At 42.2% G+C, this 27872-nt stretch overlaps 1 protein-coding gene across 5 annotated transcripts in view; it reads left to right on the forward strand.

Annotated features, from left to right (window-relative positions):
- TMTC1 (transmembrane O-mannosyltransferase targeting cadherins 1) overlaps positions 1-27872 on the forward strand; it is a 133055-nt gene that overhangs the window by 41196 nt on the left and 63987 nt on the right. For all 5 annotated transcript variants that reach the window (XM_068190916.1, XM_068190918.1, XM_068190919.1 and 2 more), the window contains 3 exons: positions 11804-11885; positions 12822-12925; positions 23588-23777. In XM_068190916.1, the coding sequence (XP_068047017.1) occupies positions 11804-11885; positions 12822-12925; positions 23588-23777 (376 nt within the window). The remainder of the gene's footprint in view (positions 1-11803; positions 11886-12821; positions 12926-23587; positions 23778-27872) is intronic.

Here is a 27872-nt window from a genome sequence, read left to right on the forward strand (position 1 = left end):
GAAGTGAGAGTGGAATGGGGTCTGTAGGGTTTTGACTTCCTGTACTGTAACTTGCTGGATGCTGATATTATTTTTATCAGATCTGGCCTTGCAGAGTCAGGAAGACAGATCAGCAAGAGAGAAGGAGAAATTGAAATAAATGAGGTGTCTGGCAGGTTTGATTTTTAAAGTGAGCTTGTGTGCAACTGGGAGGTGGTTGGTGGAGGTGAGGGGTGTGATATGGCACAGCACAGTCCCTGTCCTGCAGATGTTACTGAGGGGCAGACACGGGATCCTGATCACGTTTGCATCAGGTCCAACCCCACAGTTGGCCATCAGCCTCACTCTCTGCGCAGGGACAGGCACAGGTACAGAGGACAAGAAACCAAAGCAGAGGGTAGCCTGCTGACCCTGGAGGAGGGAGGGAACATGAACGAGCTCCTGCTGACTGCCAGCAGGGTGAGTAATTTATTAGATTCATCCCAATGAAAAAAAACCAACCTGGACATCCTAGAAGTCTTTGCTTAAATGATGCTGGTTTTTAGCCCTAACCATCTGCAACATGCCACCACCATCCCTGCCCCATAATGGAAAAGGAATACAAATAATTTCTTAGTGAAAAACATGTTTTGTTTCTATTTTGGACATTGTCTAAATAAGCAATGTGGAAAAATAGCTAGATTCAGTAACAGTCACACTTCTCCCAGGGGTGGAATAGAAAAAGGAAGGTGTTAAGATGTTCCTTCTTGTTCCCACCAGCCTGGGTTGCTGAAGGCTGGTCAATGCAATTCCATGTATTTTTCTTGTGGAGCTTACAGAAGTGCAGTGTGAGGCTGGCAAAAGTATTTGCAAATCTGGCTTGAAATAACCAAAATGTTTCAACTGAAGCAAACACTTCTTTCCTCTCCAGACATTTTAGGTATGTTACTGCTACCCTGCAAAACTATCAGTATGGCACATGTGATACACAAGCACGCTATATACAAGCTGTGTGTATATATGCTATACACAAGCATGCTAAGCTTGTGTAATAAAACAGGAAAACCAAGTGAAGGAGGCAAAGAATCAGCTCCTGTTCTCTTTGGAAATTTCTGGGAATTGCTGGTATTTCCCTCAGCAGCAAAAGTTACCTTTTGAGCTGGGGCAGAGTGGGGTCAGTTCGGCACTTTCCTGTGGGAATACAAATTTATACCTGAGCACTTGCCTGCTGTGGTCACGGAGCTGTGTTGCTCTCTGGTCCCCTCTTTATTTTGCTCATTTGTGTAAGGTATTCCTTAATCCATATTTTCAAATGGATGCAGTAATCTCCTTTCTCCCTCTGTATTCTTCTTCGTTCCTCCCCCTTTCCATCTCTACCTTAAATACTTGAGAATAAATTGGTAACTCTGCTTCATGGGGTACCTACAGCACTCATGGCTGACCCTCAGAAGTTTTCCTTTTTTTTTCCCCTTTCAATATGCTTGTAAGGAATCCAAATAATTTAAACCAGCTGGAAGATCCCTGAACTGCTACAGTTCTATAATGTTCTATAATCATTTCCCTCCCAGCCTATAAAACTGGCTCTCTGTAGTTTACTGCCAAGCCCTTTCATTGCAGAGTGAAATAATAAAGGTCTCTGAGGACTGTGTGCTTCTCAACTCTCTGAGAGATCGATGGGATCAATTTGCCTCTGTGTGTTTCGATGTCTCTGTCCTAATTCTGGAGGCAGCTGCTCTGCTGTGCTGTCAGGTGGCTGTTTGCATAGGGAGGGGCTCCGGGATCTGCTCAGGGCTCTAAAACAAGATCATTAGAGTTTAAAAACCTCCAATAACCAAAAAAAGGGAGCAGGGCTTTATTGCTCTGTAAGAGGTACTGCTGAGTTGGGCAGAGCTGTTCTTTGTCCCTGAGGTGAGCAGCCCATGGGCTAATGCAGCACGTATGGTTTGGGCAAGAGTTTAAACTCAAGCAGACGATTTATAGTGATTTTTGTAATGTGAGTTTTATTAAATTGCCTGAAGCACAATATGTTCACCAAGGCTTTGCCTTGTTTCACTCCATCCATCTTGTAAAACCCGTTTCTTTCTGGCCCTTGTGAGAAGTGCCCTTTTGTGTTCTCCATCGTAGCCCTGAGCTATCAATTGGAGGAAAGGAAACAGAAGCAGGCAAAATCGCTCTGCTCAAGCAGAGTGCACTTGGGTGAGCTGGTGCTTTCTGGAGTAAGCTTTGACAGGCAGCAGCCACTTAGGTAAACTCCACTCCACTCCACTCCACTCCACTCCACTCCACTCCTCCTCTGTTCCTCAGAAAACACTGCAGCAACCTCCTGCCCTGAGACATGTTTTGTAAAAGTGCCCTTTTGCCTGAGCATAAATAATACATATATGTGTAACCTGAAAGCTTTTTCAATGACTTACAAACAACAGTATTGACACTTCCCAAATTTTAATTATGTTTTAAAAACCTTACCTTTGTTTTTACTCCCCAGTTCAGCTTCCCATGATTTGCTTTTGTCTGGCTTGTAGGTATATTGGATCCTTTACTTGTTTAATTGCATTTTAACCACAGGAGTGTATGTGATTGGCACTAGGAATAAGTCTTTATTTCTCTAGGAATGTTTGTGGAATAGCAACTCTGATGGCTGTGTTATGGATGTTATATTTAATCAATAACTCAAAAACAGAAATAACAGCAGCTCTCTGTCTTTCTTGGTTGGCAATTTTATCCATGCTGGCTGGTACTTTTCACTTAGTTATTCAGAAAGGGCTATTTTTTGTGTTTAATGATAGGATCAAACACATGCAGTGCAAATATTAAAGGAGAACAAGAAGAGAAAAATAATCTCTTAGTTTCATGTAAATTCCTGTTTCCTGTGAGTAAATCAAACAAGAGTCTCTGGAGTGGTTTTGTTGCAGCATTGGAAGGTAACAAGCCTTGAACAGAGTTCCAATGTGTTTTCCCTCTAGCCAGGTGGATGATGTGCTTCTGCCAAGGGGGTGCCTGGAGCAGAGGCTCTCAGCCAGGTGGGAAGGTGTTCTTACTCACTGTCAGCTCCAGCCCATCCTGCAAAAGGTTGAGGGTGTGTTACAGGCTCTGACCAAATCCCCAAGGCAGAAGCTGCTTGGATTTTTGGCTGAGTGCTATATTCCATAAACTTTCGTGAGAAACTGTGCAGCATCTTTCAGGCTTGCCAGGCTTTTAAATATCAGAATTTAAGCCCACTTCTGTGGAAATGGAGACTACAAAATCATGTTGTTTTCTTGCTACTGCTTATTTTTTGGAACTTGCCAATGCAGTTCAAAGTGAATATATCTTAGTGACTTAAAGAAGACTGGAACGTTTGTGGTTTTATTTTACTGGCAATAGATGAGACTGAATCGTGGTCAAAATAGGATAAAATGTAATTATTTTTTATAATTCTGCCAAGTTTCAGAATTATTTTTTATGGATGTGCTTTTTGGCTTTTACCATTTATTATCTGTTTAGACAAGATATAAAGAATAGCTTTGCAGAGGAAATCCATTTAAAGTAAGCCACTAATCTTTACCGGCTATTGCAGATTTTAATTTTTATTTTTCACAGATGAGCCCTATCATAACTGAACCACAAATGTATGTGATGAAAGAACCAGTCCATTTTTAATTTGGAGAATTTAAGGATTTGTAGATGTTTGTATGGAAAAGCAACAGAGATAAAAGTCCTTGGAAGTACAGTGTTTGGTATTTCATGCCAACAGTAATAGCACAGGCACCATTTACTTACAGGGCTGCTGACAAAAAGAAGTAATTGGCTGCCAATGTTTGAATTGTTTTCTTTCAGATTCTCTCTGCGTTGCAGAATAACTTTGGCATTGAGTTGCATTTGATTGCAAACATCAAAAAGTTTCTCTGAAGGGATATCAGCTCTGAAGAATGTTATTTGGATTCTTCACTATATTGCTAACAGACTCGTGTCATTCGTGTTTAAAAAGAACAAGCTATTTTGGAGGATGTTAAAAATACCAGACTTTTTCCTAAGAGAAAAGAGTGAGGAAGGTTGGAGTTTTTTACCATTTATTTTGTATTTAGAGATGGCTTTGGTATATTTACAGATTGCTTTATTTAATCTGACAGAAGCAAAGGGACAGTGTAGAGAAAATGTCAGATTAGGAGTTTTCTGAAAAGGAAATACCTTCCTCCTGAAGTATTTAGTACTGACATGCAGTAAGCTATGTTTAAAGTAGCTGAAGGATGGGAAAAGTTTTTGGAAAAGGGACCAATCTCCCCATACACATTTGTTTTGCTGTCCTGAGGGTCCACAGTCCTCTTCCCCCATCAAAGCAGTCTGATGATTGCTTCTCTTTTCATCCTGATATCTCAAAGTCAGGGATTCAAATTGTGAATACTTGATTTTTCCCCCCTCCTCAATTAAGTGCAAAATATGGATTTAAATTGCATTTTATATGTAGTTTCAGGTTACAAGTAAATTATGTAGGAATTAAAAAAAATCCAAACAAGTAGGTTTTGAAGTAAAGCAATGCTCTTCAGGTTCCATTTCCCAGTGGTTCGGGTGATCTTCTCCCTGCATTTCTTTGCAAATTGTGCCCATATTCCCTTCTGAAACCAGACTTTCACTTGCCCCTTCTACTTGATTTACCAGAAGTGCTCACAGCTAAAACATGATGCGCCTTTCCAAGCATTTCCAAAAGGTTTCTTTTGGGTATGACCTGGCCCTAAATGATGACTTATAAAATGTAATTCAGTTGAGCAAAGATATTTAAGAAAAAAACCCAACAACCCACAACTGAGCATTTGCCTTGATTGAGAGCAGCTTTGCCTGTAAAAGTTTTCTTTCTTCCCCTCCTTCCTCAAGTCAAACTCTGTACCAGTAAAATGTTTTAAATTCCTTAAAAAGTTGTTTCAGGTTTGGGATTGGGACCAGCTGACTTTTTACCTACCCCTTGCTTCTCATCAGTGCCTATCCCATTTTTAGGGATGATGCATGGAGTAGAAAGGAGATCACCAAAACCAGTGACAGTCTCACAGACATTGATTTCTGTGCCCTTTCTCTGCCTTTTTTTTTTTTGTGTTTGTTTGTTAGTTGTTTTTCTTTTTAAAGTTTGCTTTTTGGCATCCTTGTCAAAGACAACGACAAAAAGTTAACTCCTTAGTTCCCTAACTGGACATATTTAATGTTAAAGCTACCATGGTTCCTGCTGTAAATTAACAACTAGCTGGACCAGTGTGTGTTTAGTGACATGAAACCCTTTACAGAGAGCACCAAAGCAAGGCAGCAGGCTTCCTCATCTTTTATGGCTTGTTTGTAAATTTTTACTGGGACACTTGATTCCCAGGGGCACCTCAATAATTTACACTCAGGATAACTGAGCTTTGTGGTTGAGAAGAGGATAACCTCCTCCTTTCTTCCCATAAAAGCTGTCAGTTGAGATAGTTTTTTGTGATTAGGGAGTGTTTTAGATACTGTGCAGACCTTGTGCTCCCTGCCTGTGCCAGCAGCCCCTTTCCCAAGCCTGGGCATGCAGAGTGAGTGTGGTGCATGGATGTGGTGCTGTAGTTTGGGGGTGGCTGTATTCCAGTGCTGCCAGACTTTCCCTGTGCAGCCACAAAGGCAGCAGTCAGTCTCTTGGAGTCCTCTGTGGTTTTGGGTTCATCTGCTCCTGCTAGGCTGGTTCAGGGAAAGCACAGCTGCTTTTGCAAGTGGAGCTGCTCTGGGGAAAGCAGGGGTTTTCCTGCTTCCTGTGCTTCAGTGCAGCTCCTGAGTGCTCACTGGGGACACCAGTGAATGGAGCTCCAGTGGTAGCAGATTTTTTGGATACTGCCACTGGATCTCTGACAGCAGCAAAGGTCTGAATATTGCCATATATATTTTCCTGACTCATCTTTTTTCATCTTCATTTCCTCTTTGTGCCTGCCTTCCTTTCTTGTCCTTTTTTCTCCTCTCTTCCTTATAACACGTATTCACATAGCCTCTTCTTCAGACACGTGTTTTCAGCCCTCTGCAGTCCAAGCAAATGGTCTCCAGGCCAGATACAGGCATTGCAGGAGAGTCTCCTACCTCAGTGGCTCTGCAGGAGCAATGCCAGGAGAGTCTGATGCTGCTCCTTCTAGAAGGCGTTTGGTAGGGCTGGAGAGCCTGGGGAATTGCTACATGTCTCTAGTGAGCATTGCAAATAGAGATATTTTCCCATGGCTTGTCACATGCCCAGAAACAGTCAGTTGTGACTGAAATCAAAACCAGCAGCATCTCTGCAGTCCCTCTACTGAACAACAAATCCTTGCTCCAAACTGGAACCACTGAGTTTTCCCAATAAAGCGGTTTCAGAACTTTGTCAACATGGGCAAATCTCTCCAGTTGTTTTTTTTTTTTTTTTTTCGGAAAAGACAAACTGTTTTACCTCATACTTTCAAGGAAGAAAACAGTTTCAGCTTAACATAAACCACTGGAAGAGAAAACTTTCAGCCTGAATACATAAAGCTTGTCAGAAGCACAAGCAGCTGTAAATAGGGATTTGTAGCTCAATGTGAGGAGCACCAAAGCTGCTATCAGTGCTGCTTATAGTGCAGTTACTTGAAATATGTCTATAGGAGCCCTTCACTGGGCTAGGACAGGGAAAAATGAACCTATGCCTTAGGTGTGTGTAATGCAGAGGAAATAAAATGGCTGAAAATAAAAGCTTGAAATTGCAGGCTTGGTGCTTTGGTTTCCTGAGATCTGGCAGATCTGGTGGCCATACTTTGATGAGGTTTTATTTTTCCTGCTAGCCCTCCTCCACTGTGTCTCCTCCTTACATGGGTGGAATGTCTGGTATGAGGAGAAACCCTTTTTCATGTTCTCGGTCACATCTTTGATCTGTTAAGTGCATTTTGCTACTTTCCTTTTTTCTCTTTCTATTCCTGATCCCTTACTGTGCCTCTCTCTCTTCCTCTCCTTGTTCCTCCCAGTTTTCTTCCTCTACTTTCATCCCACACAGAATGATGTACTGCCTAAGAGAATAAGGAAAAGCCATGAGTAGGATCAACTTCTCTGCTGTGTATGCCCTGGCCTTGCTTTCCCCAAAAAACCAATAAACAGCGAGAATTCAAAATACGGTCACAATTGAAAATGTACACAAAGAATACATGATTTTATCAGTGAAAATGAGTTAAAACACTTGTGACTTTGATAAAACCCCTCCATAGCTCCCAAAAGAGCCTGTAAAACTGCTCCTGTTTATGCGTGTTTATGCATCTAGGTCTGCGTGGGTAGTGGTAGCTGGCGTTTAAGGCTCTCCAGGGAGATAAGGAGCAAGGATGCCACACACATGCTGTGGGCAAGGTCAAGACTACTCATGAAGAAGGAAGCAGGAGGGCTTTTCTTCTCCCTTGCAAAACCTGCAGCCATGACTGGTATTTTATTTCCCTGAATTGACAAGTACTTTAAGCAAGTTAAATATCCAGATGTGGTAGAATGTATTGTTTTTTTTTTTTTTTTCATTGAGTTCTTTTAACTCCGTGATGGATTTTTTATTCTTGTTTTCTCCCTTGGATATTGCATACACACACTTTCTCTTCAAGGGCTGTCCTCAAGGAGGACTGTAGGCTGAGCTAGGTGGAAAAGATACTTCTCCAATGCAGCTATCTGGACAGATGATAAGGAAGTCCTGTTTAAGTAGGAAAGGTAAGGTGGTCTCTATAGACAAGAATGTGGCTCCTGTAAAACTTGCTCATTCTCAGCAGGGGAGTCTGTCAAACAGATTTAGGATTAGGTGTGCATCTATCAATGACCTAAAGCTTTGACGTGCACTTAAAATAGCCCCTTCTAAGGGCTACTTAAAAATGTTCTTGATTAGAGGTGTCTTACTGTTATCAATAGTTAGGAATAAGAAAACAGCCTTGCTTTTTTATTCATACTTCCAATATCTTCCTGTAGTATTAGGGGTTTGAAAGTGCTAGTTCAAAACTCTGGCGGTTGCTGGGAGCTGGATCTGTTTCCTAAGAAGAATATAAATAAGAGCAATGATCCTCTTAGAGTGAAGTGACCTGGCCAAAACAATCTCTTGATATACCAACACTTGTTCTGCTGCATACTTACATTGGTCTTTTAGACATTACTGATGGAGAGTCCATCACAGATCTTAATTGTTTATTTGCTTCCTTTGAGAAAGCCTTCAAAGAGAGCACAGAGCAAGTTTATGTTTTATGCCAAAGCTGAGTCAGCTGCAGTGTGGGATAAACCTGTTTCCAATAGTGGTCTGCAATAGCTCACAGAGCCACGGCAATGAACAGCAGCTGAGGAGCTGCCTCACACTGTTGTGTAAGCTTGAGGTGCCTCCAATGGCACAGGCAAATTAAAAAAGCTGCCTGCTTCTTAGAGAAGTTTGTTTTGATTAACCCAGAGTCCATCTGGTACCAGCAAAGTGTATGTTCCTATAAACCGCACCATATTGAATTTTACTGGGCCACCTACCCTGCTGTCTTCAATTATAAAACCTTGGAGTGCCCTGATGATGTAACTGATTCCAGGATGAGCTGTGCTTTTCAGGAAGCTGGGGCTGCCAAATATCTGTCTTGGCCTCTGCTCGAACCGTACGAGAGAAGTCCCTGCATTATTAATCTTTTCTTGGATTTATTGTTTGTTGTGATTCTGGTTGCTTTGGGAAGTATTCCTGAAAGGCTTTTAAAAGAGAGCAAGCAGGCAATTACATGCTGGGTTGTTTTGTAGGAAAGCTGGCACAAAGTGGAACCTCTGCCCAAATGGGCTTTTTTTGCACCTTTTTAGGGAACCTGATGATCTGGGTTTTCTCCTCTAATTTTGTAATTTTTTTTAGGAAGATCTGGAAGACCCACACCTTGAAATGTTCACATACTTGGGAGGTAGCATATTGCTGTGTGGTGCTGCCATCAGCATGCTTTCCCTATGTCCCACACCCGCTCTCATGTGGGAGTGAATGCATGTGTGTGTTTTGGCATGGTTTTGGCACACAATTGTGCTGGTTGGGGTGGAGCAGGTGATAGGGTGTGGTTCTCATGAACAGAGGGATGTTTGGCAGCCTGAAGAGGTTGGCAAATGAGTGGAAATGTGACCTGTAAATGACTTTAACAATACAGCTGTTAAAAAGGGGTATAAAGCAGTTTAACTGTTAGAATAGTAATTTCTTTGCTTCTTCTAGCTAAAGACAAAATGAAGAGCTTTGGCTGGTCTTAAGGTTGCCTGAGTGTGAAGTTCAATGTAACCTTAGATATGTTTGCAATCGGAGATTTTACGTGGAAAAAGCTGCTGCGATTTTACATGTAGAAAGCTACTGCATTTTCCATGCTGTGTGTCACTGACTTTTAGCAAACTTCCTCATCCAGGTCCCGTTTACAGTTCATTTGGTTTTAATATACAAACTGTGTGGTATTCTTCCACCTGCACCAGATGTGAGATGTTTTACTAACTACCTTCCCTGACACAAGTGGTAGCCCAGTAGGGTGCTCTGGAAAGCCACGTGGTTCTTCTAAAGCTTTGAGGCATTGAGTGTGACCTGTCCATTTATGCCACTCCCACGGGTCAATCTGGTGGGTGGAGAGGAGGCTTGCTGAACATTGCACCATGTTACCTTTTGTGGTTTCCAGATAGCCTTCAGGACAGCAGCTTTCTCAAAATGGAAAAGTTTCACTTTTTAATTGAATTGTTTACCTGACCACAGGTGGCTTCTCTGGAGGAGAGCATTACACGGCCTGGAGATGATGGCCACATCACAAGTTTTGGGTCACTGGGGCAAGGTGATGGCTGCTTCTCAAGCATAAAGTTGGCAGACTTCTTGACACTGATAAAAGTGCTCCTCTGTCTGTAGCTGAAGCCTTGGAGAAAGAGCTGAACTCTTCTAGTTGATCTTTTCCCAGAATAATTCTACCTAAAGCAAATGTTTGTAATGGAAAATTCCTGCTTAACTATTGCAGAGAGTTAAAAGTGAGTGAAAACAGGCTCTTGAAAAGAGTCAGTGTGATGAATAGAGGACTTTCCTCTCTCTACACATAAAAATGTAAACAAAGTGCAACCAAACACTTCCTGCTGCAAATCACAAGGGGGTTGAGTTTCATAAAGGGTTCCAGTAGGGGAGAAAAGCCTGGGGTTTGGTCCAAATGCTGTTAAAGTCAGTGAGAGGCTTTCCCTTTGGTTCCAGTGGGCTTTGGAGCCGGGCCATGGTGAGCACTTGAAGGCCAACTTGACCTTTCATGGGGAGACAAAGCTGAAAACTTAGTTTCATCTCCCTTGTACTTGCTGCAGCCTGATTAAAATCAGTGGGAACTCCAGAAACTTTGCACTTTGAGGCGTTCAGCCCGTGTAGACTAGTCTGACATTTAAGTCAGGTTTGGTGCATAAATGTCAACGTTTCACAGTAAGTAGACTCCAAAGACTGAAAGTTGTCTGGCTTGCTTTATGCTGTGTGGTTTAGTTCCTTAGTTTTAGGCATGGCACTTAGGGGAAGTTTTCTGAAGTGCAGTTCTTTTGTACAGAGCATCCAGATGTACTTCTTTCATCTTGGTAAATGCTGCCTCTGTTTCTTGCTGGCTTTGCCCTGGTGCTTTTTTTCTGCAGTGTAATCTTTTCTTCATCTCGCCATGGTGACCAGGCTTGCAAACTTCTTACTATAGAAAATTTGAACAAAACCTCAGGTATTAAAGACTCTTGGCTGCATTAGGGAGTGCTTCAATCTTGTTTTTTCAAAGACTTGAAGGGTGGAAGGAATCAGGTGATAGACTGTCTTAAAGAATTTGGAGAGGAAATAAGATGTGTTTTATGAGCTCCATGTTTACAGGAAAAACATATGAGGATTTCATGCTTGGAAAGGTAGCTTGCTTGAAGGTGTTGCAATTCAAACTGCAGTTTTTGTAAATCATTTAAATAGAGTATCCTGATACTGACTGTGTGTTATAGAGAAGAACCTGCAAAGGTTTTCCTTCAGAATTTATTTTGTTGACTTGATTTATAATTTCTTAGAGTAATTTGTCATCTTTTTCAATAGTTTTTTACCTACTATATGCTTAAAATATTCCTGTTGTCTCTTCTGTATTTCTTTTTGTCATTGCTTTATTACAGTGATGGAGCATCTGTAGGGTTCAATAGAAACAGATTTATCATGAAATTAATGCCATGGATATGGCACTATTTGTTATATTAAGAAAGTTCCTTAGACTTTGGCAAGTGCTTCTACTTTATATTAAAATAAATACGTAGTTTTGGCTCCAAATACAGTTTCATTTTACCCATTGAGAAACAGGAATGTTATGAACATTCCTACAACAGTATGCCACATGTGTGTTTGTCTCTGTGCAGTTAATTATCATAGCACTTCGTCAGCAGACTTGTGATGAAACTTAAGTGTGCAGAATATGCTCCCAAAAAATGCTTAGAATCAGTTCTGCTAGATAGTTATTCTCCTCTCTAGACACTGAGCAGAGAGCTGAGAACAAGGAGTTTTTGCATTTTAATAATGGTCTAAAATTGAATCGCTCTGTTTGGGTGACCTTTAAAAAATATGTCTCCTTGTAGTCTTCTGGGAGTCTGAAGACAGCAATCTCACTGAGACACACCTGGGATTTTTCTGAGGATTAAGAGGTTAATTGGAGACTTAAAAACAAACAAAAAATAAACCAACAAACACACCAAAAACAGATTTTGGTGACAAAAATGCAATGTATTATAGTGTGTATTACTTGAACTAACCTCAATATTTTACTTATGCGGAAAGACCTTTGAAGAGTAGGAGTGATGTCATTATTACTGCATGTAGGGTGGTTAAATCAATGTACACATTTTTCTCCATTTGAAAAATGAGTTAGTGTTCCAACGTACTTCAACAAACATTTGTTTCCTTGTATTTCAGCTACCTGACTGCAAATAACAACCAGAATTTCTTGTACACTGCAAGGCCTTTTTTGAAGAGAGCTGCTTTGGTGATAAGCTACGTAAGTATGAATGGACTTGACCATGTATTTTTGTGTATTTGATGAGAATAACAATGCATAGTAGTATCCCAAAAGACTCAGCAAGCTCAGGTGATAGATCTTAATACAAAGTTAGGCTTGGGAATTAGTGTAGAAAACTTCAACTGTGCAGAAACAAGAATATTACAGTGTTTCCACTTCAAACCTTTTGATTGATAGTGGTTGCCCTTGCAACCATGTAATCATCCTCAGGTATTTCCTGCCCTAAATACATGGGACTCTGTGGCACTGGGCTGCCTTGTCAATGACATGCTGTTAATGCCAGTGCAGGTAAGAGTCGTAAGAAAAACTGCTGCTTGATGTGCTCCACACAGGACTCAACATGTTGCAGAGGAGAAAACAAGCACTTCCATGGGAATATTCTGGGTGTGCAGCTCCCTGTGCTGCTCCAGGAGCCAGATCCCCTTGCTTGTCCTTTGACAGAAAGGTGAAGAAGTGGCAGCTTGCAGAATTCCTTCCAGGAATTAGGATTGCGCAGCATGAGAAGCACCGATGGAGCTTGTCCTTGCACCTACGCCAGCATGGATAAATGATAAGGACTTCGAAGACATCACCCATGATTTTCCCCTCTGCATTTAGGTAGAGGTCAATAACAAAATCCTGCAGTCTACACTGCAGTAGAGTGACAGATTTGTCCTTGAGAATGCTGCCCTTGTGGTGGGTATTGAGATGTGTCAGTAATGCAGACACGGAAGAGGGACACACAAAGTCACAGTGTGCTCTGTGCTGAGGGTTGGCAGGTTTGTCACCCTGTGTAATGTGGCAAACTTGAATTTTACCTAAACTGCTGAGCTGACTCCCTTTGCACAGCACGGAGAGCTATCCCAGCAAAACTTTTGCTGGAGGCCTTAGCTGTTCTTAGTAGTGCATTGCTAACTGAGGTGTTCTTCTTTGAAGGTGATCCTCGTGTTGTATTTCCGCCTCTGGATAATGGGAGGTTCCATGCCAATGTTTTCAGAGCAGGACAATCCAGCCTCATTCTCACCGTATTTACTGACAAGGTATGATGACAGCAGTCAAGCAAAAGTTTTCAAAAGTGTGGTCTTGATGTTACATTTTCCTACACCAAAATGGCTTGCAGATGACAATGAAAAAAATTGTTGCGTTGCCTTAACTTAATTCTTGGTATTGTTCTGTCTGGAATAGAAAGCAACCAGAACTGTTTGAATCCCAAAGCACATTGCAGGTGCTATAGGGTTGTATTACAGGTGCTTTCTTACTGAAAAAGGTGTGCTTACTTTTATGCAAAGCCCAAAGAATATAGTTTAGTTGCCTGAGCACAGGACTGGAAAGCCCCGTAACTAAGGCATAGTCCTAAATCTTAAAACTGGCTGCTCCTGAGATGTAGCATGGAAGCATGCAGAGTTTTGGCTTCAGCTGAAGTTTGTATAAAAAGGGAGTGACCATGCTTCTTGGTGTAATATCAGTGACTGAGCAGTGAATGTGGATGGGCCACAAGTCTTTGCTCTGTTTAGCTGCTGCAAGACACTTTGGAGCCTTCTGGAGGAATTTCCTGATGTCTCAAAAGAAAATGGGAGCAGTCTTCCTATGTGTCAGTACCGGCCTTGCTGGCTCCTCATTCCACCAGTGAAATTGCAGCTGAGACAGGTTAAGATCAAGCAATCTTTATTCAACATCTGCTGCAGAATTAGACTGGATCTCATTTGGAGAACCTTTATGATAACGCGGCAACAGCTCCTATTACCATCAAGGCTAAAAGTGCTTCCAGGAAGCACATTGTCTTGTTTGGAAAGCTCTGACGTGTTTGTTTCTAGTGAAGTTATTAATACCAGGCTCAGTGCAGCACAGCAGAAGGATTTGCTGCTGTCCCTTTTTGATATGTTTATGCTGAGATGGGGGTCACCAGGTCACAAATGATCCTGGCCTAATTTCAGTTACCTCTTCTGTGCTGCATGTGTTCTTTTGCGTGTTTGTCTCTTTGCCTCTTGTAATGACAGAGGAGCGTTTTCTAAACCCAAAAGCCAAGACATTCTCAGGGTATGAAACAGTGACTATTTTTACCACCGGCACTGCGGATTTTATTAACAGCCTTAGGAAAAACAAGTCAGAGTGCTGCTGGCTGAGGTCCTCCCTTGGCCCCAGCAGCAGACCCGGCTTCACCTGCAGTTCAGCAGCAACACCTACCTACTTCAAAGCTAATTAAGGAAATCCATTCCAATAAAAAGCAGTATTACTGTTCTGAAGGGATTCTAAAACCCTTTAATTATCCCTGTTCTTCCATTTCTACTGAGCTTGATCTTAATCCTCATTTTAGCCAATTTACCCAGAAGGCTTTATCCTCCATTAAGGAAACCCATGCCTTCAAACAGGTCTCAGTGTCAGTCCTGCAGGTACACTGAGACCCAGGGACCATCTCTGGACTGACAGCCCACGATGCACCCTCTGACCCTTGTATTAGCAACAAACCTTTTCCTTCTTCCTCTGTCAGACTCAAACTATAACTCTCATCTAAGGCTGTATCTTGCTGTGGCCAAAGCTGAAACTCTTGCTGCCCAACTGGCATTGTGCCAGTCATCCCAAGTGCAGGACCGGGATGTCAGGTGGAGCTGGCAAGGTTCAAGTGGCATAAGGTGTGGTTTCCAGGAAGGACGAGGAAAATGGTTTTGCCCTTCTACTCTGCTCTTGTGAGGCCCCTCCTGGCACACTGCATCCAACTCTGGGGTACTTAGCACAGGAAATACATGGACCTGTTGGAATGAGTCCAGAGAAGGGCTGCAGTTTGTGTTGATGGTCCAACTTCAGAGAAGCTCCTAAGCAGGGTGTATTCCTCAGCTGTGGACAGCTACAGTACTAGCAGCATGTGAAGAGCTGGTGTGGGAAGCTTTTAACGAGGTTTTGAAGGCAGGCGTTAGGATACAGCAGTGAAGCCAAGATGTTAACTGCAAGTTGGGTTGAGTTGGGAAGAAGGCAGTGGAAGAGCTAAGTTTGGTGTCCAGACCAGAAACTAAAAGAAAGATCAATTTTGGGTAGTGCTCTCCAAGTGATTAGTAACATTGTTACTGTAGTTGAAGCAAGGATTAGTCTCAGGCAGTGGGCAAGTTGTTTTGTAACTCTGAAGGTTATTTAGGTCACAAATGGGAGTTTTCTGTTTTCAGAGAGCTGTCTTTATTTGAGCTGGAAATGTGGTTTCTGTGCATGTCTCACCAGGGTAAATGTTATGCTTTTCAACAGAGTTAAAAATTATTCTAAGACCTGGCCAGCTCTGTGGGACTAGAAGGAAGGCTGATAACAGTGGAATAAAAAAGAAAAACAGAGTTTGGAAATGCGTGGCAGCCTTTGTGAAATTCATGAAGTTAGATGTGGAGCTGGGGTCTGGGCTGACACAGGATGAACCCAACGGAGCACTGTAACTTCGGCAGGGTTTATTGGGGCCACCATTCGGGGTCGGTGTCAGTTAGGGGGTTGAAAAAGCAGTGACTTGTGAGGTCAGAATCTGTGATCCCTTAGAGCTGGTACAGCATACAGCACAGGACTGGGGGTGTGAGGGGTCTGTGCATCCATGACTGTGGGGAGGAGAGGGGCATGTAGAACTTTGGGTGTATCAAAGGGATCTAAGAGGTGGCAGGTTCCAAACAAGCCAAGGAAGTGACACGCAACAGGTAGCTGAGCTGGGAGCTTCTTCCTGCAGGACGCCAGGAGTGTCCTGCAGGAAGAGTGTTTATGCAGGCTCAAAGAGAGATTTGCCAAGTTGAAATAAGAAATCAAGATATGCAGAGACCACATCCAACTCAGAAACTCCAACTCATCCAACTCCCCAGCTAGGAACTGGGGGAAAATTATCATCTTATATGCTTTACTTGGCATGGATTTCTGGTCTCTGCTGGATGGACCTTTGATGTAGCTCAGTTTGGCCCTAGAAAATGCTGATGTGTTCTATGTAACTTGTCTCCAATCTTGGACAACACAAATGTATAAATTAAAGTAGACAGATAATGATTTATTTAACAATTGAAGGGCATAATATGCTGAAATAATGACAGTTTTTCAGTCTTTAAAAAGACTGGAAAGTTCAGCATGCTCACGAAATTGCTATTGTTAAAATTACAAGCGATATTCCCAAATACCTCAAAGCTTAGTGGCATAAACGAGAGCCACATTTCCATGGCCTTCAATGTGTTGCTTGGCAAAGGTGGTCTGAGAAGATGAAATGTGTCTATCATTGCCTTTCTGAGTGGAGCCAGAAGTGAAGGTGTTGGGAATCCTGCTATTCCTAAGCCCTGCCATGAAAGCCTTTCCATCCAGGCTGTTGTGCACTGCAGGATGTACTGTCTCCAGTGGCCTTACCTTAAAGACCTCAGTCTTTGATCTCAAAATCTGCTATGAGTAGGCAATATTTGAGATAGAAAAACCAATCCCAAACCTCTGTTTGAACATTCTTGCTTGTATCAGATAGAATTTGAGGGAGAATGCAGCTAGAAAGGTTTTGAGGGCTACCCAGCTTTATATAAACAATGTACCAAAAGTGCAGCTCCAGAGTTAGGAGGGTGTTGAGTGGAGGACTGACATGCTTGAGAGGTTTTGCACAATGTTTTTTTCTTCTACCCTTCTTCAGGGAAAAGAAATAGGAGGCCTCTGGATAAACAGATTTTATTACCAGTACTGTGGCAAGACAAGGGAAAAATTCACTGTGCAGCACATCTCAAGCTGTGTGAAACAGATTATATCTTACCTGTAATTTCTAATTAGAAGTCTGTTTTTTAAAAAACTATGTCTTTGGGAGTCAAGTTATATTAATTTCTGTTGGCATTTGCCTTGTGATCTCTGGTGGCTGATCACCCGGGGCATGAAGCAGGTTATTTGTGGTGCTTCCTTAAATAGTTAATGCATTTCTACTTGGACTGCCTTGAGATAACATTGTCCTGTGGTTGAACTGCTCTCTCTGTAAGCTGGCTTTCTGTATTGCTTTGCTGTTTCAATCAGGTAAATGAGAATTCAGTGCTGCAGAAAGCTGAAGAAGTGCTTATACATAAAAACTGGCACATAATCCTTTTCACAGAGATTTATTACTGTTTTCTGAGCAATGCATTTAATCATCCCAGTTGTAACTTCAAAGGGAGTGAACTACCAAGAGGGAAACCATGGACCTGTGCTGGGAAAATGGGTCCCTGTGCCAGCCAGTTCTGCCAAGGAAATAGAAGTCAAGTCTAGCAACTACTTTGACATGGTGTTTTCCTGGACCTTAGGCTAGAAAATAGCGTTAAAATAGACCCCTGTGACATATCAGCTCTTAATCAGCCAGGCTTGCACATTCTGCCTGGGTGGTGAGGTTCTGCCTGGTTTGTCAGTGCTTTCTGTTGTGTGCTCAAAGGTGTTTAAGTTCAGCCCTGCATGTAATATCTGCAGGCATCCAGCAGTCAGGGATCACTTCTAACAAAAGGGAGAACAGCAATGTTGGTAAAAATTGCTCTTGTGCCTATCCTGGGGCCACACAGCCCATACATTAAGTGTAAACTGTTGTTTTTATTCCACTGGGTGTTGGGGGAAGGCCTGGCTGGAAGATGGTGCTCCAAAGGAAAGGCCACCCTGCAGAGAAGGTGGTGCTCCCAGAGCCACAGGAAGGATTTCAGCATCTCTCTCATCCAAGTATTCTTGGTGTGATAAGCAGACCCTGGTAGTGCTGCTCTGGGATTTGGTAGGCATTTCAAAGGGCTGTGGTGCTCGCTGCAAGTGCTGGTTACACAACAAGCCTTCCCTGCCAGAGTCTGCATCTGGAGTAGAGAGGCTGCAGCCAAAGCAGAGGCCACTGAGTCCTACAGGACATGTATTTTGCTTTCCAAAATACTTCCACACAGAAGGGGTAGAAAGTGGCCAGTCTCTGAGACAAAGCAGCGTGCCCAGTACATCCCTTTGGCTCCCACCAGCGTTGGGTGGGTAATGCTCTGGGATACAATGAGCCATTTTCAGGGACATTGTCCCAGCGGGTTTATGAGGTCTGGTTTTTAATTTCTTGAGGATCTCAGTGGCTGTCCACAGAACCCTCCATCTGCTGCTGCCTCAGTGATCCTCTTCTTAAGCAGTTGCCCACTGCTGGGCACTGCTGGTGAATTTGGGCTGCACTACTCTGGAACGTGCTGCTGTCAGTGAGGAGCTGAGGGTCAGATGTGATCACAAGGGATGTCCTCACCCACAGCACACGGGGGTTTGCAGAGGGAAAACACTGCGAGGTCAATCCCAGGTTTTCCAGCACTGAGATTCTGACAGGAGGCTTGGGTTTCACTGGGAACTCACAGGCTCTTTCAAAGTCTTCTCCTAGAGAATTCAGTATTTTTCAGATTCTTAGCCACAGAGTTGTAACAACTGAGAGAGAGCCATTAACCAGAGTAAAGCTCTTCAGGCTTTGTAGCCATAGAAGACAACATGTCTGCTTTTCCCCATGTCCCTGGTGCACACAAGCCCACCTTCCAGAGGAGTTACCTTGCTATTCATCAAGCTACAGCTCTCTGTTTTTCCCTATCTGTCTTTCCTACTCCTGTCCTCTACTGATTGGCAGCTCTTTTACTAAATGCAAAAGGTTTGATGAAAGGGAATACACAGATACTTTTCTAGTTACAAGTATTTTCTGTCTAATACTCGCATTTGGACGTTAAATGGAATTTGTCTGTCTGCTGCTTGTGTAGTTTACTCCACTATCTCTGAACGAGCTGGATAGACAGAGTGGGAATTTTTTTCTTCTAAGGCTCTGAAACGAAAATGTTTAGGCTGAGAATATACAGAGCAGAAAAATAAACTTGTGTGGGAAGGTATGACTGGACTGGGAGTTCCCTAGGGGGAGCGTAAATATTACAGTTTGAAGACAATATCCGAAATACCACCACCTGGTTATAATTGCAGCCACATGTGTCCTAGGAGGGCATTATTGTGAACTGACATGTCAAACACACTTGGGTTTAGGGCTTTGTAAGAGGATGAAGAGAGCCTTGAGCCGAAATCAGTTCAGCTGTTAATACAAATGAGAAGCTCTTTTCCCTAATAAAAAAGCTCTTCTTACCGTTATAGTGAACTGAAACCTCCCTGAGTGCCTGGCAGTGTGCAGGTAGTGTCAGAAGAGCATAACGACACGTTCTGTGACTTCTGAAAGGGCAAAATGGTATTCCTGCTTCTGTTTAAGATCCCCACTTTTTTTCCCCCCAAAAAGAAAGATCCTCCCCTTCTTTTTTCCCCAAGTACTAGTTAAGTGCACTTACTACCTGCCTTCTAGACAGGTCCATTTTTCCCCAGCCAGGAGAATGGTTTGCCTTTGCTTTGCTAAAATCCCCAGTGCTGGGAGATGTTTCACTTGCAGGTGGGTACCCTGGTGGGTCTTTGTGGGGAGGGCTGTCTGCCAGGAATGGGATGGGTTTGCCAAGAGCTGGGTGGCTGGTAAGTTGCAGCACAGTATGCTGAAAAACCAGAAAAATTAGGGTCACTGGCCCCCACTTTTCCATGCAGCTTTGGTGGGATAGAGCTTTGTGGTAAGAGCTTTGTGATCACTCTTATAGCACAGTTTTAGAAAGAAATCTATAATCTCAGTCCCTGGGTACTGTGGGGAGAAAGCTTAAACTGCTCTGAAATCAGAAAAGACTGGAAACGCCTCATAAATTTCCATAAATCTTGTAATTTTTTTTAACCTAGTCTCTCATTCCTTGTGCTCTGATTGCCTGGGTTTGGCAGAGCTGAGATGAGGGCTTTTCCAAGCTCGTTGATCTCTATTACAGCAATGGGTAACACACAATTCCTCAAGTATTTTCCTGTCATATTGTTATGGCTTTGAGCGGTACCCTTTGCATTCATTTTTGCAGCAGAAACAATCAGTTCAGATAGTTGTTTTCTGCAACAAGTTCTAGATATGAGTCATCCTCTATTTATCTCAAAGCATGCAACAGAACATTGAAACTAAAAAAAATTAAAACTAAACAAAGTGGATTGCCATGACAACGCTGGCTACCTACAGGAGGAACTGTGTTTTTCTGAGCATGCCAGAGATGATCAGAATTGAAAAGAACACTTGATACCCACTGAAACGTGGATTTCCATGTTCAATTTGCAAATAAAAAATTTGCTGTGATGCAAATGCTGTTACCTGGCCTGGGGGAAAACTGTTTGCTAGTTAAGAGGCAGAATCTTTCAGTCACCTCACCAGTAATACTGTGATTTTCATAGGATTAACTGAGAGAGTGGGAGATGCTACAGGCAGGAATTTTTCTCCCTTGGAATTCCAGCAGACACCAGAAGCAATATCAAGAAGATCATTAATTTAAAATGTAATTCACTCAGTCAACTCATTATAAGAAAATACTCTTGTTGCCATTTGCAGGTAGGCTACTGAAATGTAATTAGCTCCTGGAGTGATTTCAGACTCTTCAAGTCTGTTTAAAATTTGCAAGTTAGTTCCTTGAGGTGCCAGCTTTGGTAAGAGGTTTCTTCCAAACTTTCTCCTGTGTTCAGCTTTTTCCTTGGGCTTGTGATACGACAGCCACATAGATGTGAAGGAATATCATATGCTTTTGAGAGCCATAAATAAAAAGCAGCACTGGATTGTCAGTAACTATTATTAGCATCTTGTTATTTTTCTGTTCCTAGTACACAGAATAGCGATAGTTTATAAGTACTTTATTTTATGCAGCCATCCATCATGTTTAAGGACAGGTTACCAATGTTGAAGGCATATCCAAACTTTTGCTTGACTCAGAGCCTGTTGAAAGCTTTGTTGCTGCTTACAAATGCCTCCAAAAGTCAGGCAGTGCCTCCATGGCTCTCGGGTACAGTGACTGCTAATGTCACATGCACGTTCAGAGAGGGAGCTCGGGCTCAGCTGGGAGATGTGGCCAAGGGTTCTCCAGGAGGGTGTCTGCAGAGGCCAACCAACTGTACACAGGTGGTGATGGTTGTCACAGGCTTTAAAATGTTTCACTGCTGTTGGAAGAGAGTATTTAAAGATTAATTATTGCCATAGTGGAATGGAGCAATTGTTTTCCTTTGGGAGCTGCCTCTGGCAGCAAGCTGTGCACGTGGCTCCCAAGGAAGATTGAAACCTCACAAGCACTTAGAAATAGACACTTGTTTACAAACCTGTCCTGATCAGTCAGTGGCTTGCAGTTGTCTTCCCACCTTCAACAGCAGCTTGTCCTACCTTTCCAGCAGAAATGCATTAACTCACACGGATCTGGCTACTCGGAATACCTCTGAAATTGGGTGGACTCAATTTGTTATGGCAGCAAACTGTTTATTTATTCTGTGCTAGGTAAGGATCTATCAGCTCCTGCCTTATCAGTGAAGATGCAGAAAAGCAACTAGTGTGTCCTTAACTGCAGTGCTGCAGTTTGCAAAGATCCCAAATGTCATCTTGCTCCTTCCTACCCAGCAGCCCAGTCTGAGTAAGCAGGGGAGAGTTTTCTGGTGTGTGTTGTGGTTTACATACAAACTTCTATGGATATTGTGATGCTTATTGAAAATATTAATATGCCAGGGGATAAAAGGACACTCCCTCCAAAAACTGGACTCTCCTTAAAGCATCAAGTGCAAAACCAACTCAGTGCTTCTGGAAATCCTGTCAAATATACATACTTGTAGTAACAATATCATATGCCATGACATTATTCAGATTAATCTAAATAAACATTCTTTTGTTTCAACAACAAAGCCAGAAATGGATCTCAGTTTGGCTGCGAAGTAAGTAGCTGTAAATAAATACTGGCAGCCTTCTCTGAGCTGATGTGTTGAGGGTGATGGAGAAGTCTGTTTTATTGTGGCTGAGCAGAGGTGGGTCAGGCCACGCATAATGTCACAAGTGAGTGCCTCAGTGTGATTAAGTCTCACAAGATTTTGTGTTGCTGTGTTTCTCTGTAATGTGTGCCAGAAGAGTTGGTGACTAGAAAACAGATTTGTTTCTTTAGAAAGAATGAACAATCAAAATTTTAAGAATTGTTTGAGCAAAATTAGGTTGTATTTTTGAGGGGTGCTCTCTTAAATAGGGACTGGCTTTTTAATCGCTGCCTCTGTTAAGAGAAGATGGATTGTCTTTCTTTCCCTTTTCTTTAGTACCTCAGGGTGGGGAAGGTGAGGGAAGTGCAGGGGATGGAAGAGAAGTGTATCAAATGGCTGAAAACCTTAAAAACGTTGGAATATTCCGCTTCTCAGAACTGGGAGTTTGGAAAGATGTGTGGGAAAATAAGGATGTGCCTCTGTGACTGTTTACAATGAAACATTCCAGCTCAGTAAGCCTCCTTGCTTTTGGGTCACTGTGCTGCTGGAGATGTTTGTTTTTTGGATGAGAAGAGAAACTGATATCCCCACTTTGTAGTTATTTAAATATGTTTTCACAGGAATTTAGGGCCCAACACCCATCTGGGAACTTCCTGCCCAGAGTCGCACTTAGCTTCAGTGTCTTATCATTCTGCCACAAATCTAATGTTGTCAGTGCTGTTTTAAGGGGGTGCATTTTGACCACAGAGGGCCATGTTTGTAAGTGGCAAGTGAGACAATCCTCTGTCTACATGCCTTGACATTTCTGCTGTCCTTTGTTACCATTTTAATAAACCTGCAAGGTACCATGGCAACTGGGTGTGATAACAGCTGCCAAAGCAGCTCAGATGGAAGAAATCCTATGCAGGATAGAATGCATTTATTTTTCCTTTTTTGAGTATTTGCCATTTTCGGTGCTGTGTACAATGTGGACTGTTCCATTTGCAAGCAAAGGATGGGTTTGTCTCTTTGAAGGCTGTCACAATTTTACTTGGTTGACTTCATGATTACTGGAATAGTCAATCTGCAGTCTCTTAAAACTATTTCAACTTTAGATGCACTTTTTGGCAAGTCGATGCCAAGAAGCAAAAGCCTGGGGCAGAGAGAGATGTTAGTTTGATTTGTTTTTTTTCTTGTTTTCTTTAACCCAGTAGCACACATACTGTTCTTTTTCAGTCCTTTGAAAGCCCTGCATACTTTCTCAGAGGACAGCACGCTCCCCATTTCCATTCCCTATTAATTTCCTCTCTGTTGAGAATAACAATTATTGAGGATTACAACAATTTGAAATCCGTACTTCCCCATCACTTCTGAGGCACATCTCATGCAATCTGGCCCCAGCCCTAAGAAACTGCAATGTGTTCAGCTAAGAATTACTCTGCCACTCCTTTCTTCTGTATTTTCTCCCTGTTCCTTGATTTGCAAAGAGAAAAGAGAGAAGGGTCTGACTTTAATTTCTCCATGTTGTGCAGGTAGAAGAAATCCTAAATTGTAAGTTAAACCCAGCTAAAGGGATATTTTGTATTGCAGCAGTGATGCAGTGAAGCGTGTAAAAGTTCAATATATATGTATGTACCTGTGTACTTATTAATTTATTGTTTAAACTGGCAGAAAGTCACTTCAAAAATCTAACATTCAAATGGGACTTGAAGTTTTGTTAGTTTTCCAAAGGCTGGTGCAGAGAAACCATGTAAATATTACTGGTTTTGTGTTATTTCTTCAAATGACCTTTAAAGTGCCCCTCATCTATGGTAGCATCTCTATTGACAGAGTGGTGTGGTGCTGCCTGTTGGTGCAGTGTTGTTGATTAGTTGTTTTTTTGTTGCTTCTTCCTCCCGTGTGGTATGTGGTAAATGCCAAAGGAAGATGTTTCCTGTGCTGGCAGTCATTCCATGTATTGCATTACTTGTTTTCATTTGCAGGTTTTTAACTTATTCCTACCTTCTGGCCTTCAATGCGTGGCTGCTGCTGGCACCGATCACGCTGTGCTACGACTGGCAGGTCGGCAGCATCCCTTTGGTCGAGTCCATCTGGGATGTGAGGAACTTAGCCACGGTGTTCCTGGTGCTGGTGATGACATTACTCAGCCTACACTGCATTTCTGCATTCAAGGTAACATCAAGAGCCGTGCAACACAACATAGAAAGAAAATAAATTAAAAAAAAAAAAAATCTTTTGTTTCGTAGTCTTCAGATGAAACGGTTGGTAAGCGCATATTTTCCTCTGGAATGCATTGGAGTGAGGTGGAAAATCATTCCAGTAATAACTAATGCAGGCAAGCTCAACTGATGAAAATGTCTCTCTAGTTGAATGTCTCAGTCTTTAATTGGTCTGATTTGAGGGCAGAACTTGGACTGGACTCCCGCATTCAATTATTGTTAATGATCCAAACCCCACTGAAGTTGTTAAGCATCTCTGCCTCTCCCATAGTCATTAAGCTTTTTGTCACTTACTTCAAACAGGACTGGGAACTGTCATCTGCTGAGCCTTTTGAAAACAAAATCGATTCCTCTATTTGCACTTTTGCTATGCTTCTAAAACCTAAACATTGGATACATCTTGATGAGGGGATTTTTTTTCAGCAGAGTAATGGAATGTGGGAAATCGGAAATGACCTGGAAATTGTTCTTTAGTGTAAATGATACAGTTGGTAAGCCATACTTCCCAATTCAGCATTTCAGAGGTACCATTAATCATATTGCAGAAATGAAAGTGAGGTTGTATAAGCCTTGTCAGAAGTCAGATATTCACTTCCATGGAAGGGGTTTTTTTTGTGGATCATAGGGAGTTACAAGCTGTTTGTCTTTCAGTTGAGTTGTGGAAGGAGAGGTGTCAGTAGTCACTTTGGAAATAGTACAGAAGTTTCTCTTCCTTAAATGTATGTATGACTGAAAAGCATAGTTGAAGGGTGTCAGGTTTTTAATACCTTTGTTATGCTAAAATGTGCAGGTCATGTACATTTTCAGTCTACCCTGGCAGTCTTCCCTGTGCTCCTGATAAGAGACAGAAAATGAACCAAAACAGTTTGAGACTGCAGGGTTACTAATTTAGATGATACATTCACGGATGCTGTATAGGAAATATGGGAAAACACCCTATTAGGTATTCACCAGTTCTACCTGCAGGTTGTACATCATCTCATATTCATCCTGCCTTCATTACTCACTGCTAGAGATGTTCAGAACTGTTTGTATTAGACATAATCCTGTTCTCAGGAAAGTTAATGATAAAATTCTCATTAGCCCAGTACTGAAGACTTCTGAAAAATCTTATTCCATATTCATTGAAGTCTTGTTTGCTTTTTATTTCTTCTCCTGCTGTCAGAACTATATGTAGGATTAATATTGTTGGTTTTCTTTAAAAAGATTTTATCATATTTTTATTACTTTTTTAAAAAAACAATTCAGTTTGGATTTATGAATACCACCATTTGATTTGAAACTTCAAGTTGTAATTTTTTTGTGAGAAATTCAGTTTTGCTCTTGACCACTGTTAATGTTAAATAAGATGCATTTTGCTCTTTGGGCACTTACTTACTAGATGCTTTGAAATTCATCATAAATATTCCTTTGTGTTTATCCTTGAAAACATCAAACACTGAATGAATTGGATCTGTAGTGATCTGCTTTTGTACCCAATCCAGTACAACTAGAAACATCTTGACAAAGTGCTCTCATGAGCACTTGCAACTTCCAACAAACCTACTGTGAGCATGGGACTGGTGATGGTTCCCGTGGATCAACTTGGACATGTTTCCCTCAGCCCTTGGTATAGAATGACAGAAGGGTTTGGGTGGAAGGGGCCTTAAAGACCATCCAGTTCCAACCTCCCTGCCATGGCCAGGGACACCTTGCACTAGACCAGGTGGCTCAGAACCCCATCCAATCTGGCCTTGAACACTTTAAGGGATGGCGCAAATGTATGTATATAGTTAGAAGTATAATTGGAAATATTTTGCTTTTCAAGAAATTCTACATTTCTGAAGCTATTTTCTGTTTTAACAACTCCCACAATCTCTGAATTGTGATACTGCCATTCAGTGGTATGAAGATGGTTGTATTGGGCTGAGTGGTATGAATTATCGAGGAAAGCAAACAGGAAGCAGCACTTTTCCTGGAAATAAATGATGCCAGATGACTTCAAATTATCCCTTTTTATAACAGGAAGAGGGAAGTTCAGGGCACAAGAATTGCAGGCACAATTCATTGTATTAGGGTCTTAGGAAAGCATCTTCCCAAATGCAGCAGCAGTGGCCTTTTATTGGCCATTACTTCCCCCAGGAAGGACCATCCTTCACTCAAGGCCCAGACAAGCTATTACTCAGTGTTTTACTGCTTAGAGGCAGCACGAGATATATCAGTTGATTTCTCACATTTTGTAAAGTGTAAAATGTTCTGCTTTCTTTTTGAAGCAAACAGAACAGTCTTAGCAGCCATTTTTCTCTCCTTTTTCATTGCAAGGTCTAACCTGGAAGAGGTAGCTTGCAATTTCCTGAGGAATGATTGTAGAGTGAACAGACATGCAGTCTGTGTGCCTCTCTCTTTAGAGTGTAGGTGTGCAAGGGTAAGAGAGAACAAAACCTCATACTCATTCTCAGTGGCACCATTGCGTTCCTTTCCACAGCATGAAGAATGGAAAAGCTAGAAATTGTTTTGGCAGCAGTGAAGATATTGGCCCAGTGAACACTGAACTGATTTTCAGTGGCAAGAGGTGATGTGTGTGCATCCACAACACAAACTCACAGGAGACTCACAGAATGTTTTGTGTGGACTGTAATTGCAGAATGCATGGATTGGATTTCTGCCTTTGTTGTCGTTGAATTTTAAACAGGGATAATTTGTTGACGTTTGTGATTAGGGTAATAACTCTGTTGGGCATGTATGTGTGGTGCTGATAAAAGACATCTAAGACATGAAACTTTCTTGTTTCATTTTGTGAATGTTGTTATACCTCAAAAAGGGAAGAAACAGTGGAAGATTTCTACCCATGGGTGCTTTCCTTGGAATTGTCTGTTACTAGATGGGGATTTAGTGATGAAAACTGCAGAAACAAGAGAAGGCAGCTCTCCAGTTTATTTGGAGAGAGAAGCCTCCCTTCTCATCCCGCTTGTACATCTTCACTGTTGTCCGCCTCTTTACTTAATGAGGAGGTCACTTAAAAAAATGGCTTTGTTAACTGTGTATAGTGTCCATTCTCTGGGTTGTTTCTCCTGTGTAGTGTGAATCCCTCTCCCTGACCAGCTGGAGAGCTCCCTGTGAACAGCTCCCCAAGTAGTACTTGTTCTGCTCAACTCTTTGCAGTGCACGTCCTCACACAGGCTTCAAGCGGTGTGCCGGGGACGTGACAAAGGCTGGGGGTTCTATGGAAAATGCCTGCATCCTGGAGGAATTTTAATAGTTGGGAAAAGAGGATGACATTTATTTATTGTTCATTGTCAAAGATAGCCTTGGCCATGAGGAATGGATGTGGTGTGACTTCTGGATGGATTACAAAGGTACGAGGAAATGGATGAGGCATTCTCTCAGTGGATGTCAAGCATGCCAGTCACAAGGTCAGAAGAATAATCTGGTGCTTCAGAAGGCCACTGGGGTACCCAAGGGCCCATGGCACTGCCTTTCTTTGCTGGAAGATACAGGGAGCACCTGGTGAATTGGAGGGAGGACAGTTCTTGGCATTATCATCAGGATGACAGTTATTTCTTTGACATGTCATAATAATTCAGTGAGCATGAAAGGAAGACCCTTCAGATGTTGGAAGCGCCACTCTGCATGGCATTTTTAGGTCGCTGCCTAATTATCAGCTTGCCCTGTAGTTTTAGCTGTGAGTGTATGTGTACAGAGCACATGATGGATAGGATTCCATTTTCTCTGTGGTACCTGACATATGGAGGGCTGGTAGTGGGAAAACTCATGTGTGTAATGGGCTAATTCAGCGGGGTGACCTGGAAAACTAACTTGAAGCAGTGGCTTTTGCACCTAGGCAATCTGGGGGAGTGTATTGCACCTCATACTGACGGCCCTCACGCATTTGTACTCGTGACCAGCATTGTAAAGGTATCTTCTGGTGGTTCACTGCACCTTCTGCTCATTCAGCTGGAGCACATAATGATGTGCAGCTGTTTGCTCATGTCCGAGGAGGGAATGCTACTAACATTTCACATCAATTAAAAAAAGAATACATCTAGTGTGCTGTATAACTTTTTTAAAG

Source organism: Anomalospiza imberbis, chromosome 5, assembly GCF_031753505.1.
Source record: "Anomalospiza imberbis isolate Cuckoo-Finch-1a 21T00152 chromosome 5, ASM3175350v1, whole genome shotgun sequence".
NCBI classification, from domain to species: Eukaryota; Metazoa; Chordata; class Aves; order Passeriformes; family Viduidae; genus Anomalospiza; species Anomalospiza imberbis.